The sequence below is a fragment of the Mytilus californianus genome, unplaced genomic scaffold (genome assembly GCF_021869535.1).
Source record: "Mytilus californianus isolate M0D057914Y unplaced genomic scaffold, xbMytCali1.0.p SCAF_2, whole genome shotgun sequence".
NCBI lineage: Eukaryota > Metazoa > Mollusca > Bivalvia > Mytilida > Mytilidae > Mytilus > Mytilus californianus.
In genome coordinates, this window is record NW_026262668.1 from 28,543,399 (window position 1) to 28,558,399 (window position 15,001).

A 15,001-nucleotide genomic window follows, 5' to 3' on the forward strand; every position below is an offset into this window, starting at 1 on the left:
GTTAAAAATTGACTATAAAGGGCAATAACTCCTAAAGGGGTCAACTGACCATTTCAGTCATGTTGACTTATTTGTTAATCTTACTTTGCTGAACATTATTGCTGTTTACAGTTTATCTCTATCTATAATAATATTCAAGATAATAACCAAAAACAGCAAAATTTCCTTAAAATTACCAATTCAGGGGCAGCAACCCAACAACAGGTTGTTCGATTCATCTGAAAATTTCAGGGCAGATAGATCTTGACCTGATAAACAATTTTACTTCATGTCAGATTTGCTCTAAATGCTTTGGTTTTTGAGTTATAAGCCAAAAACTGCATTTTACCCCTATGTTTTATTTTTAGCTGTGGCCGCCATCTTGGTTGGTTGGCCGGGTCACGCCACACATTTTTAAAACTATATACCCCAATGATGATTGTGGCCAAGTTTGGTTTAGTTTGGCCCAGTTGTTTCAGAGGAGAAGATTTTTGTAAAAGATAACTAAGATTTACGAAAAATGGTTAAAAATTGACTATAAAGGGCAATTACTCCTAAAGGGGTCAAATGACCATTTCGGTTATATTGACTTATTTGTAAATCTTACTTTGCTGAACATTATTGCTGTTTACAGTTTATCTCTATCTATAATAATATTCAAGATAATAACCAAAAACAGCAAAATTTCCTTAAAATTACCAATTCAGGGGCAGCAACCCAATAACGGGTTGTCCGATTCATCTGAAAATTTCAGGGCAGATAGATCTTGACCTGATGAACAATTTTACCCCATGTCAGATTTGCTCTTAATGCTTTGGTTTTTGAGTTATAAGCTAAAAACTGCATTTTACCCCTATGTTCTATTTTTAGCCGTGGCGGCCATCTTGGTTGGTTGACCAGGTCACGCCACACATTTTTAAAACTAGATACCCCAATGATGATTGTGGCCAAGTTTGGTTAAATTTGGCCCAGTAGTTTCAGAGGAGAAGATTTTTGTAAAAGTTTACGGACGACGGACGACGGACGCAGGACGACGGACGACGGACGCAAAGTGATGAGAAAAGCTCACTTGACCTTTCAGGTCAGGTGAGCTAAAAATTAGTATCCAACAAATAATCAGGAATCCACAGTAGATTATTAAATATATTTATTTTGTAAAATGCTTACAACAATGAGAAAATGCTTAATTTTTTTTTACATAACTCAATTTTACAGCCAAAAACTTTAAAGGGGGATCACTGGAGGTATTACTGTACATATTCTATAAAAACTTGACGAATGTATGGGAAGGTAGAGGAAAATTGCAAATACTGAAGGAGGGAGGTAAGAAGAAATATTGAAGTGAACTGTATTTACATGTATTTATTTTATGTATATTATTATTTATGAAAATATTCTAAAAACATACATGGAACAGAGGGCAGGTACTTTGAAATCTCAACTATAGGTGGTCGTTATTTTAAATTTAACACTATAAGGGTAACCCCTTTTTTAAAAGTGCCTTCTTTGGGTACCATATATGTTTCAATGGAACAGCCCATATTGTGAAATATGTGAAAATTCACACATTGTGAAAACAAGTTTACTTACATCATCAGGATGACATTCGTTTACATGTATATTACATGCTGACTACAAGAACACACATATATACTCACATCATCAGCATGACATCTGGCTACATTACACAGGGCTATACACACAGCTTCTCCATTATGAAAGATTCCATTTACTGCTGTATTCAGATTTAACACTAACAGACTACACATAGCAGAGCTCTCTCTAAAACAGAAAAAAACCATTCATTACACACGCGCATCATTCAGTTTCTCAGTCTTTAGTTTTCTATGTTGTGTTTTGTGTTCTGTTCTGTTCTTGGTTTTTTCATTGTTTTTCATTCTTAACCATGGCATTGTCAGTTTGTTTTTGGCTTGTCAGTTTAAATATCACTTTGGTATATTTCTTACTCTGTAAATGTTTCTAAAAAATTTGCTATGCAATTTTATTTTTTATTAAAGTTGGTTCTGTCAAAAACATACTAGTCATTTGTAATGCCTTCATAATCCTTACCCTATTTAATTAACAAATAACTTTATAAAATGTTTGAAACCTTTGATGGCAAAAGGACAAAAAGATTCAAACTTGATTTCAAATTTGATAATTTATTTTGCCCAAATAGCAAAAATAGACCTTTCATCAGAACCAAAGTAATATAAATGAAACATATCTTAAAAATTTGATTTAAATTGGTTCTGTTGTTCTAGAGAGGTCAAGATCTTTGAAAAAGAACCGAACTGAATCGTTTGTGACTTTGAAGCCTGACTGGACTTTCCATCAGTACCAAAGTAACAACACTTGCTAAGTACCTGTATTGGAACATTGCATCAGGGTTTCATTGCAAACTTTGACCTCAGCTTTACAACAATTGTTTTTTAATTTGAATTTCTAATCAACAAAAAAGTAACAACACTTGTTGGGATACTTCATAGAAACATATTTGGCAAGTTTGGTATCTATTGCTTCAGTGAAACTTGAGAACAGGATGTTTGAAAAGAAGACCAATTGGACCCTTTTTGGTCCCTTGAACCATACTTTTTACAGTTCTCTTCATCCATTCTTGTAACAATAAATTGCTTTGCCGAGCGCAGCTGGATACGACCGCAGAGGTCCAACCCTGAACAGTTGGGGCAAAAATGGGCGCAATAGTCGCGCTTGATACAGGTCTGAATTTGGATTCTAATTAAATATTTGACACATAAAAGGTTTCTGACACAGAATAACTGTAGTCAAAGGACTTAGAATTGGTTATATGATTTGAATTTATATTCAATTTTTTGCTTTTGTGCAATACACTTTGCTGTTGCGAATTGACCCCCCCTCCCCCCCAAAAAAAAAATTAAAAAAATTTACCCTCCTTTTTTTTCTGCTTTTGTTCAATACACTATGCTGTTGCGTATTAACCCCCCCACCCCACACACTTTTTTTTTGCAAAAAAAATATTTGAAGAATTTTTCTTTTTAATTTCTGAAATCTGAAATGAGAAAAAATTGTTAAAAAAAAAAAAAGATGCAACATTTGCTAATATTTTTACTGGTCTTCCTTTATAAATATGCATTTCTTTAAACATAATTTAAAAGCAGTGTAAGGAAGGTAATCAAAACGTTGTATTTGGATTACCTCCCTTACACTGCTTTTAAATTGTCTTAATTGTTCATTAACCATTACTTTATACATAATTTAAAAGCAGTGTAAGGGAGGTAGTTCAAATGATGTATTTGAATTACCTCCCTTACACTGCTTGAAATTATGTTTTGTACTAAAGTATTTGTCCATTAACCAGGACACCCTTGGTTTTCCCCCTTTTTTCCCCTAATTCCTAAACGGTTTGAGCCATAACCCCCCAAAACAAATCCTAACCATCCCTTTGTGTTATGGAAACTTGTGGTATAATTTCAGAGAGATCCATACACCGTTCCACAAGTTATTGTCTGGAAACTAGAAAAATGCTTATTTGTGGCCCCTAATTCCTTAACTGTTGGTACCATAACCCCCAAAATCAATCCCTACCTTCCTTTTGAGGTATTGAACCTTATGGTAAAATTTCATAGAGATCCATTCACTTAAACTAAAGTTATCATGCGAAAACCAATGTGTCTTCGGACGACGACGCCAACTTCATACCAATATACGACTGCAAATAAAAAGCAAAACAAAACATCCCATAGGATTTCAATGTTAACTTAATATCAACCATCAGCCATTTTGAATTTCAGATCAGCATCAAAATAACAAACCTTGTGTACAATTTTTACAGAAATACATGTATATCTGGCAAGATTGGTTTCAATTGCTCCACTATTTCTTGAAGAGAAGATATTTGAAAAGGGGACCAAATTGACCCCATTTTGGCATTTGAAGCCAGATTGACCTTTTAATCGGGACCAAAGTTGCAACGTATTACAAAGGATTTTAATGTAAATTTTCACTGCTTGTCACCATTTTCAATTTCCTATTAGCATAAAAGTAATGACACTTCTTAAGGATCTTCACAGGTACATATCTTGCAGACTTGTTTTCAATTGGCTTAAATACTAGTCTTGCAAAGTGTGTTTTATAAAGTTGTGAAGCAATTGTTTTTTAGTAAAGAATATAAAACCTGTATTACCTCTTCCCATACATTTCCCATAGCGCTGATTTCTGAGCATAACTGACACACATAAAGTGAGACTGTGAATGTTGACAGTTTAATAGATCACTCTTCAACAAAAACTCAAACACACTGAAAAGAAAGTAGTTATCTTTCAGTACACATGATAAACAGACTTCATAGGTCTACTGCCTATCTAATAAGATTCCCCCCTTGTTGATCATCTGAAATTGGGAGGAGGGTCGATGCATTATAAACAAATTAATTTAACTGTACCTATTTCAAGCCATGACTCAAAATTTGAAGGAGTTCATTTACAAGAAAAATTTTCAGTTGTTGAATTTTGGAATATTACTCTTACATGTAAAAGAATTTAAACAATTTTTTTCTGTACAATGTATTATCTTTGATATTTTCATAGCGGCTGTATTAATTTGTACTCTTAATGTTAAAAAAAATAATGCACTGATCGAATGATGCTTTGTGACTTTATGTTCTATTTTCATAGAACACAATACAAAAATATGAAGATGTGGTATAATTGTCAATGAGACAACTCTCCACCAGAGACAAAATGACGTAAAAGGTTAGGAAATAGCAATATGCACATCCTCACAAACCTTTACTTTAAACCCTATTTCACATTTAGTTTTACGTATTTTCAACTCAAATGAGATATTTAATAGTACATAACTGTGTTTCTAAAATTCAATTAATTTTCAGAAAGTTTAAAAACTTCAAGACATCAAGTAAAGGTCACTATTCTATTTACCATAAAAAATGAAATCATTTTTTTAAAAATTTTGCTTTCCATTTATTTACCTTTAATTTAAATTAATATATTCATTAACTATATAGTTATATATTTACCTTGCTGGCTTTGCCGTAGCAAATGCATTATTTCTTGCTAAAGACTGAACTCCCATTGATGTGATATTCTGTAAGCAAATAAAAATAATGTTAATCATTCATCCAGGGTTAGTGAAAAAACAGATGGAACCTGGCAACTTCACCTCGACTAATGCAGCCAAAAGATACTGTTAACATGTCAGATAGACAATAATTTCTCTGTTGCCTTATCATACAGAGTAACTGAAAAACATGCTTTGTCTGAAAACTTAAGCTGATCTAAAGAGGTCAAGGTCAGATGACATTACAAGTATAAGGTACCCTCATACATATTTTAGTTGCTGTTTTGAGTAATAAGGATATATGTAATTGTTAATGCAGACAGTAGAACCTATGTCTCAACTTTTCAGAATTTCAAAGTAAAAGGAACAAAATGTAATGAAAAATTAAAGCACTAAGGGTAAAGATTGCTTTCATTTTGCAATGTCAACTTCAAATCAAACACATTTAGATAAATTATATATTTCTAATTAGAGTTATCTTCCTTTTTTCATAATCATGCTTTTAAAACAGATCCATAAGCCATGCACACTCTATGTAATTTTTGATCAAATAGTTTTTTTTCACAAGTATGGTTATTCAAGTACACACCATTTTGTAACTTGAATATTTGAGTATAACATATCATTAATAAACTGCATGACATTGGCTGGTTAGGATCTAAGAATATGTTCACCTCACTGCAATAATGTTGTTTCAACTATGTTGAATAAGGGTTTTGAAAGCATTTTATCCAACCTTTACGTAAAAAAAAACCACACCTTCCACAATGCCAATTGCCATTCAGGAATATATTATATTTTTAAGGTGAGATGCATGTAGAACTAATAAACACAGAACTTACAGGTAGGTTTAATTCTTCACTTTTCCATACAGATCTAGCCATGAGATTAGCTGTGTAAGATGTACCTGGTTCCTCTAACCTATGTAACCAACTCTGTAATAATTCAAAAACATTATATAAATTTTTCTTACAATGAATTTATACTGCAATATATATTAGCTTGGTAAGCTGATATGTGTTATTTCTTGAATAATAACATGTGACCAAATACACAGCAGGTTGCTATCAATTACAAAGGCATTCTGTAAACATGTCATTGCTTACACTTATCAAGGCGAGCTGAAAAACATGTCATTACCATCAATTACCAAGCCATGCTATTATCATCTCATGACCATCATCTACCAAGGCATGCTGTAATCATCCAGGCCTATAAAGTATTAAACTATTGGCTATCACTTATCAAGGCATGCTGTAAACTTACACTTACTGACACTTACAAAAGCATGCTGAAAACTTACAATTACTGACACTTACAAAGGCATGCTGTAAACTTACACTTACAAAAGCATGCTGAAAACTTACAATTACTGACACTTACCAAGGCATGCTGTAAACTTACAATTACTGACACTTACCAAGGCATGCTGTAAACTTACAATTACTGACACTTACCAAGACATGCTGTAAACTTACAATTACTGACACTTACCAAAGCATGCTGTAAAATTACAATTACTGATACTTACCAAGGCATGCTGTAAACATTCATGATCATTGGTCTCCTGGGCCATTCTTATAGCCTCATGCAATGCAGCTAATGATTCATCTCTGAAATAAATTCCATTAACAATTTTGTTTAAAGTGTGGACACAAAAATATGACAGTCTTAATGACACCATATAAACTGGGGAGGTTTGAGATCTAAATAACTAGCTTAACATTGCCATGTGGAAGGTCATAAAAGGTCATTGCGACATTTGGTATTTGGTTTAAAGTTTTCCCATAATAATGTCATCAGAATGTGTAAATTTTGGAACCAAATGAAGTAATTCACAATGGTGGACAACCAAATTTTTGAAGGAGTAGCAAGAGTTTGCACCATGTTAGTACTTGGTCTGACAAATTTTTTTTTCCTTCATAAATGTGATTTGCTTTCACTTCTCTTGAAAATCATGCTGACTATACTTTTAAAATTGTCTCATAATTTCTTCTTCAAAATAAGAAAGTAACCATTCCAATGAAATAAAATACATCTTTGAAAAGATAATGAGGTTTAGAAACACTATCTTAAAATCCTACAAATACAATGTTATTTTTAATACTACCATAAAGTCAAATCAACTTTACCTGTGCCCAAATCTGTAATGGAGTGACGCTAGGTTTAGGGCAGCATAACGTCTACTCACTGCTTCTTCTCTGTTCTTGCTACCTTGACTGCCATCAGTGCCGATATTTGTATTACGATCAAAGTAGTGATAGAGGTTATGTAGTGCAGTACAGTATTCTTTAACACGTAAACTGTTCAGATAACTTAAGAAATGCTAAAATATATAAATGAGTTATTTATAGCCCTTTGGTAAATTTCCAGCAGTAAATTTATTCATATTCATGATAAAATATTACAAAATATCCAATTTAAGCATCTGGAATAATGGTGGTCCATCAGAATGGTGGATAATTTTGATCTGCATTAGTCCAAGTCAAGAACACACATGATTTAAATACAGAATATGCATCATTTTGAAGAACAAATAATAGGTTTATTGCTATAAATAATTGTAAGCTCAAAAATGTAGTTATGTGTATCAGATTAGTCCAATCAAATGTGATTTATAACAAACATTAGCTGCAATTTGAGTTGGCCATTTCAGCTAATTTATTTTCAAATTAATTATTTACAGCTAATAATAATTTAATTTGCAGCTAGGAAAATTTAAAGTTCTTATTAAGCCATGCTTTAACTTACAGCCTCAGCCATGTCAGGATTTGATCGTAACATATCAGTTATCTTTTCTTGTAGCTTAGCCGGTGATAAAGCCTCATTCTCATTATGTTGCAATAAAAATCCCTGAAAAAAATTAAGAACAATCAGAAGCAACAAATACTTCAGTCAGATTGCTTATCAGTCAGAAATTATCTGAAAAAATTGTTTAAAATTAAAATAGTCCATTCATTTTATAAGGTGATAACTGAATTGATTAATATTTTCTGTTTGAATTTTAAATTTTCAGTCATTTAACAAAACATTCTTTGTTACTTCTTCATAAGTCAAATTCATAATCTATAAATAATTTTAATAAAATCTACCCTCAAATAAACTGATTGTACCTGCAGGCAATACAAAGATTTCCTATTCTGGCATTGACAACTTTACCAAGCTATAGAAGAAATTCAAAAATGTCGATTTGTATTTAGATTTTTTTTATTAATTCATCACCGTTTATTGGTGAGAATGTTTAAATCCTGCTGGGAACTTTTTTAGTTAGTTAAATTCTGGAAGTTTTATCTAAAGTTGATCACCTATAATATAGGAGTCATATACACAAAAAGCCTCAATTTACAAATTAAATGAAATGGAGTATAAACATCATAGCACTCACTAAAGTGCTAGGGTTATATCAAAAAGATTTTGTGAGAGACACATCGCACATGAGTTTAGTACTGTAAACCCATATCTCTTCATATCTCATTTTCTGTATCTGCTATATATACTTAGAAATGGTTACTCTCAAATACCATCACCATCGTAAAGCAGAAAGTAAATGTAACAGATATCACAAAAATATTCTAATCTGAATTAAGTGAAATGTTATCTTTTTGCTGTTTTAGTTTTTTAAGTATAGGTTCTTTTTTTACTATAAATAGTTGTGGAAAAAATTCAAAGAATCAGCAAACAAGAAGTAAGTGACTGAAAAGTGCTTACACATCACAACTCATCGTTGTCAAGCTGATGACCATATATGAAGTAATTCTGTTCAGTAATATCTGAGAAAAAAGTGATGGAAAGACAGACAGACAAAAAGATGGACAATGTGATTGCCATATAGCCCATATTCTAAGAATGGTAGTTTAAAATGAAAATTTCTACATTACTATATAGTTTTGCTGTGACATCACTGTCAAGGTATGGTTTAGGGTTGCCTTTACAGATTACAAATTAACATTTTCTGCTCAATTAAAGTTGAACTAGATGTGTCGGAATAACAAGAATGGCCCACTCGCAAAAACTGCTTGAAGCCATTTTTAGGAGTGGAAATTTGAGAACGAAAGTCTGTATAACTGTTTCACGAAATTTTAAATGTCCAAAGCCCATAGTTTTGGCACAAATCAGTGGAGCGGAACCAGACTTAAACTCAACCTGTAACTGATCATAGTAGATTCACATTCTAAAAAAATCAGCTCAATGTGTGAAAAAAAAAGAAGACAAAAAGTCTGTATAACTATTTGTTCCAGAATGACGGAATGATGTATAATGGGTAAAACTATATGGCCCGACAAACTTTGTTGCAGGGCCATAAAAATTAAACATGATTTTAAAACAGTTGCAGGCAGATAAAACAACATGCTCACATTAGTCGATTAAGAGCTCACACTAAACCTTTAGGCAGGTAAGGTAGAAACTTCATAAAATCAGATATCTCCTTAAAATTTTTTTTAATATCTTAGTATTTTTAAGCATACACTTTCCACAGGTCCATTTCAAAATCAATAATGAAACTTTCATTCAATGTACTATATGATACATGTATTAAAGGAATAAAACCACTAATTCATAGCCCCATTGCTTTCTATGTTAAATTCTGCATAAAGTGGCAGTAATTTCATGTCAAAACTATACCTTATCTTGACTTGTGCTGAAAAATTCAACATACCTTTAATTGCATATTAGAGCATACTGGTTCCCCATTTATGATAGTACAAAATGGGTACTTCTGATCTTAACAACAGGGCAAATGTGCCCTCCTTTTATAATTTTATATACTTTTTTTATTATTCAGAAGAAACTTTCAACAAGGATTCTACAGTGATCCCAAGTCCCTAACCTTTCATTTGATACCAAAACTACCCAAATATTTCACCTATTGACAAAGATACAGCTATGCGTAGGAATTATTTTGTTTAAAATATGTACTACTTTCTTGTATGTTCTTTCTGATTAGGCCTGAATTAGTGGTTCTATACCTAAATGTAGAAACATGCAGATCAGATTACCTGTCTTGATATAAAGTATTCTGCCTGTTTGTATGAGAAGTATCCACCATCAACATCATCATATTTCCTGACAAAAGAAAACAGTGACTTGTTAAACGTTTGATTCATATCACTTCCATTAACAGAAAAACTCTTTTACTATACATTGATTTCTGATGTTTTAAATGTTTATAGGCAAACTGGATCCCTGCATCCTTAAATTGAGTTCAATCAGCTGCCTCCTTGACATTTTTTCATTGTACATTATTCAACCTCACCTACAGAATTATATTTGTTTTATAAATTTATCTAAGCCCCAATATGGAAATTATCCAAATTATGATATCAATCCCTTTGCTCAACATATTGATGTTAATTTAATGCCTAACAAACATGGAACTGAAATTATATTATGTTGTCGAAAAACCAAATGCCTTGATGGAAGAAAGATAACAATTGGATTCAAGTGAATAAAATCTAAAAATCCCAAATTCAAATATTTCAAAGGTATTATTATAATCTAGAGATTTCTTTTGTACTACAGCACTACATGCTACTCTAGTAAGCTCAATCCTAATTCTACCAAATTGACTAGTAACATAAATTACTCAGTACATGATCCCCCAAAGTATAAATTCAACATCATGATAGCTCTTTTCTGTATAATTTTCAGTATAAACACAAGTTCAATATCAGTGGATACTGGTACAATGTCAATAATAGTCCTCAAAAGTACCATGGCCAAGGTAAGTTTTCTTATATTGTCAACTTTTAAATAAAAATAGAATGACTAGTATTGGATCCATCAATGTTCCACCAATTAATTCAGATGTTGCCAAGATAATATATATCAAATGATGTACTAAGACTAATGCCATTTTTAGATCTGCTAAGAAGACTTGTGATAGAAGTCAACTTATGATCCACAAAATACATACCCATCACCATGGTGGCTTCTTTCAAATGACTTTCCCAGACCAAGACCACTCCTAAATCTACCAGACTGACTTGTGATGGAGTCAATTAATGATCCACCAAACTGATCGCTCTCGTCCATCCCCATTCCTACTTGTCCAGCCTCATAATAATCCTTATATCTCGTAAATAATTTTGTCACTTGGGAAAATGATAGCTTTTCAAATGCTACTATCATTCTTCTAAGGAACAGACCTGTAAATAAAAAAAACCACACATCAGATGAATAGAGAAATATAAATGGTTAATACCTTTGTTGTATGTGCACTTTTTATACACAGATAACAGATATAAAATTAAATAAAAAACTTTAGGTTATACACAATAAAACACCAGTGTATATAAATAATTGCTACTAACTATTGAGATGGTAATATCCCCAGGGAGGAGTAGTCCATCAGCAGTCGTATGGATCAAGTGGTAGCAAAACAGAAAAAAAAAATACAATATTTGGTATATTAAAAAAAAAGTTTTTCTGGACTAACCATCAAACGCACATTAAAAGCCAGAACTATTCCATATATAATTTGATATAAGAAGATGTGGTATGAGTGCCAATGAGACAACCCTCCATCCAAGTCAAAATTTATAAAAGTAAACCATTATAATTCAAAGTACGGTCTTCAACACAGAGCCTTGGCTCACACCGAACAGCAAGCTATAAAGGGCCCCAAAAATTACTAGTGTAAAACCATTCAAACGGGAAAACCAACGGTCTATTCTATATAAAAAACGAGAAACAAGAAACACGTATGAACCACACCAACAAACGACAACTACTGAACATCAGATTCCTGACTATTTACCTAGTATACTACTAGCACTGATGACACCATTGGATGGGTCACTTAGTTGTTTTGTCACATCCTGGAAGAAATCCATCAACAGCAATACACCTTCCTGGTAAAATCCTTTTAACCTAAAATATAAACACAGAACGAATTGTATTAGTATTTCGATGAATCTATCAAGCCCATGTGTGTATTGCTCTATAATTTCAATTGCAATACCTCAACAAACTATCTAACCAAATTGGTAATAAAACTTAACAAACATTTGTAGAATAGGCCTTTCCAGAAGAAATATACGATATAGCAACAATTACTGAACTAATTCCAATTTTATCTTGTAACATCTAATAAATATTGAGACCTAGAAGAGACTAGTGTGATTCAAAAATAGTTCAAATTTGGCTGATTTTCAAAGCATTCAAGATGAGGTATTGTTTAGAGGAATATCTATCATAAAAATTGCCATTTACACTCAAGATGTAAGTATAAGATAAACAGCATAATTTCAGCCATCTTTGGCTCTATTCTTCAAAATCTTAACAAATACTGTAAATTCAGAAATTATTGCAAGGTTTTTATTAATGCGAATAACGTGATTACTTGAGTATCACAATAATAAGAACTCGCATTCTGATATCAAATACATATATCAGTATGTAGCTTTTCCTAAAATCGCAATAATTAAACTCGCATTTTTGTTAATTCTTCAAAAATCGCAATAATAAATGCATGCAATAATTTCTGAATTTACAGCACACAGAACTTCCAACATCACCTTGACATTCATCATTTAGGATACTCTTTAGGTTTATTTTAATCTATGTAAAGAAATGAGTTAAAATTTTGAAAGGAGTACTAGCAGGCATTGGAATTCCAGCATGTTGAGTGAGAATATATTCAAAATAAGACTTAACTCGGGAGGATTGGAAATGCTTGATTTGACAAAAAATTTAAAATGCTTAAAAAACAACCAATAAACTAAAACCAATGGTTACATTAAGACATTTTGGTTTACAGTCATATCTTATAATTTGTGTTTGTTCTGATTATTTTGTCTTATCTCCTATGAATAGTGATCAAATAAATATCATGATGTAAAAACCAAGTTCTTTTTGTCAATACAATACAAACCTTTCTGCAAATATTTCATAGTGTGTTTGTTTCAGTATAGGCTGAACTTGGTCAGTTAAATCTTTCAAGGTCATGTCAGGACTCTAAAAAGAATGGTAAAAAAGTATGTCAAGAATTCAACCCAACTGATTAAGTTTAATAAAGATAATTGCACCAAATACTTTCCTCCCCCAACCTCAGGTTGTTACTATGAAACATTGATGGATTTTTAAAACAAATTAAGCATTTCTTCATGTGAACCTAAATATCACAGGAAAGCCAGTCATTCCTTAACTAGTCGAAATTTTTGTGAGTTATAAAGCAAGCTGCTCAAAAAAACTTTGTGGCGTTGGGTATAAAAATTTGAAGGTTTCTCACCTGGATAAGTTTGAGGATTGATGTCATGAAGTCTCGCTTTTCTCGTTCTTTAAATTTCTCTTCACTAGAGGTATCTTGAGCACCGAATCCCACAAAAACAGGAGGCTTCTGACGTCTTCTCATTTCTATGTACTCATATATCAGTACCATTAATGAAATCTTGTGTGGTGTGACCTGCTCCTTGAGTGGTTTTTTACCAAAAGGTCCAAATATAAACAAGTCTTTCTGATGATTTGATGCACTTGACATTTTGTCTTTGTATACTGTAATTGTATAAGATAAAAATAAAAGAGCAATCATTTGTTTTATCTTGAAATCACTGATTTACAGTACAATAAAAGTGTGCAAAGAAGCTTATAGTTTCATTAATAGTTTGGTAAGCATACTTTATAAGCCACATTCTGTAAGTGGTTGTCCCAAGTCAGTAGCCTGTAATTCAGTGGTTGTTGTTTGTTGCTGTATTTCACATTTGTTTGAATTGTTGTTTCGTACACAAATCAGGCCGTTAGTTTTTCTCATTTGAATTGCTGTACATTTGTCATTTTGGGGCTTTAATAGCTTACTATGCAGTATGGGTTTTGCTCATTATTGAAGGCCATTCAGTGACCTGTAGTTGTTAACTTCTAACATTATTTGGCCTCAAGGGGAGAATTGTATCAACGGCAATCATACTACATCTTCTTATTTATATAATTAGGTCTGTTCAAATTTAGTATAAACCCTGCAACTTGTACTATCTTCAGGGTATAATCAATTATCAAGTAATTTATCAATTACGATTCAGATATTACATCATTCAATTCTGGTCTAATTATATGTGTTATATTTTATGCAATCATTCTTAAAATAATTTGCAGTAGAATAAAAGATAAAAAATTTCTAACTAGAAATTCCAAGAGCATGCATCACTCTTATGTCATGTCATAAACCCTTCTAACCAAATACAAAACCTATATCCCCTTGAGTTATGTAGCTACTGACTCTTAATAATGCTCAATAAACTAGTTTAACTCGGCTATATGGTCATTTGCCTGTAACAAGATTAGATCTTTGTCAGAAAAATGGTTGTATCTTAATACTTTTTGTCTAATGAATTTGAAAATGAATTATATCTAGCAATTTGTTTTCCATCTGACCATGGAGAAATAAGTAATTTTCAAAGGTGACATTTAATACCTTTTCCAAGCCATTTTTGGATCAGACTGTTTTCTTTTATAGAAAAAGGTGTAATGTGATTTTCTTGGGTGCATTGCCACCATGTATGTTATCCCCTTAAAATACAGAGAGGAATTATTGTCCAGTGTTTTCCAATCATCATTTCTATAAAGTCTTGAAAAAGATTTCCCCCAAACAATCATATAATTTTACTTTTGTAATTTCACTCAGCAAAACAGTTTTTGGAAAGAAGATACAAATGTCAAAGAGACACACAGATAGGACTATAAGTCATCCCAATAGCTCTCACTGTTCCTTTGGGCCAGGTGAGCTAAAAACAAAAGGGGTTATCACTTTTCTAAATAAACTTTTTACCCCACTCAACCCCCTTTTATGATAGCAGTTGCATCTTTTGAACAAGTTCTTTAACAGGATTAAAATTAGGTCATTTATCTTTCAGGATTTAATAGAATTTGTACAACAATACTATATATATAATATTCACACCTGAATAAACAGCTGATAAAATATCAAATCTATTTATAAACTTTAATTGTTATCGTTCCTGATGTACCTGTA

General features: G+C 32.1%; 1 protein-coding gene across 2 annotated transcripts in view; it reads right to left on the reverse strand.

The window, feature by feature from the left end:
- LOC127729613 (anaphase-promoting complex subunit 5-like) overlaps window positions 1–15,001 on the reverse strand; it is a 31,723-nt gene that overhangs the window by 11,578 nt on the left and 5,144 nt on the right. Inside the window, exons 2-14 of one of the 2 annotated variants that reach the window (XM_052237458.1) lie at window positions 14,930–14,996; window positions 13,268–13,530; window positions 12,911–12,993; window positions 11,795–11,907; window positions 10,952–11,183; window positions 10,035–10,101; window positions 7,789–7,890; window positions 7,170–7,363; window positions 6,569–6,650; window positions 5,880–5,972; window positions 4,997–5,064; window positions 4,145–4,258; window positions 1,638–1,761 (exon numbers count right to left, since the gene is read on the reverse strand). In XM_052237458.1, coding sequence (XP_052093418.1) covers window positions 1,638–1,761; window positions 4,145–4,258; window positions 4,997–5,064; window positions 5,880–5,972; window positions 6,569–6,650; window positions 7,170–7,363; window positions 7,789–7,890; window positions 10,035–10,101; window positions 10,952–11,183; window positions 11,795–11,907; window positions 12,911–12,993; window positions 13,268–13,516 — 1,521 coding nt within the window. In that variant the 5' untranslated portion in view covers window positions 13,517–13,530; window positions 14,930–14,996. The remainder of the gene's footprint in view (window positions 1–1,637; window positions 1,762–4,144; window positions 4,259–4,996; window positions 5,065–5,879; window positions 5,973–6,568; window positions 6,651–7,169; window positions 7,364–7,788; window positions 7,891–10,034; window positions 10,102–10,951; window positions 11,184–11,794; window positions 11,908–12,910; window positions 12,994–13,267; window positions 13,531–14,929; window positions 14,997–15,001) is intronic. The other variant, XM_052237459.1, reaches the window with a different exon arrangement.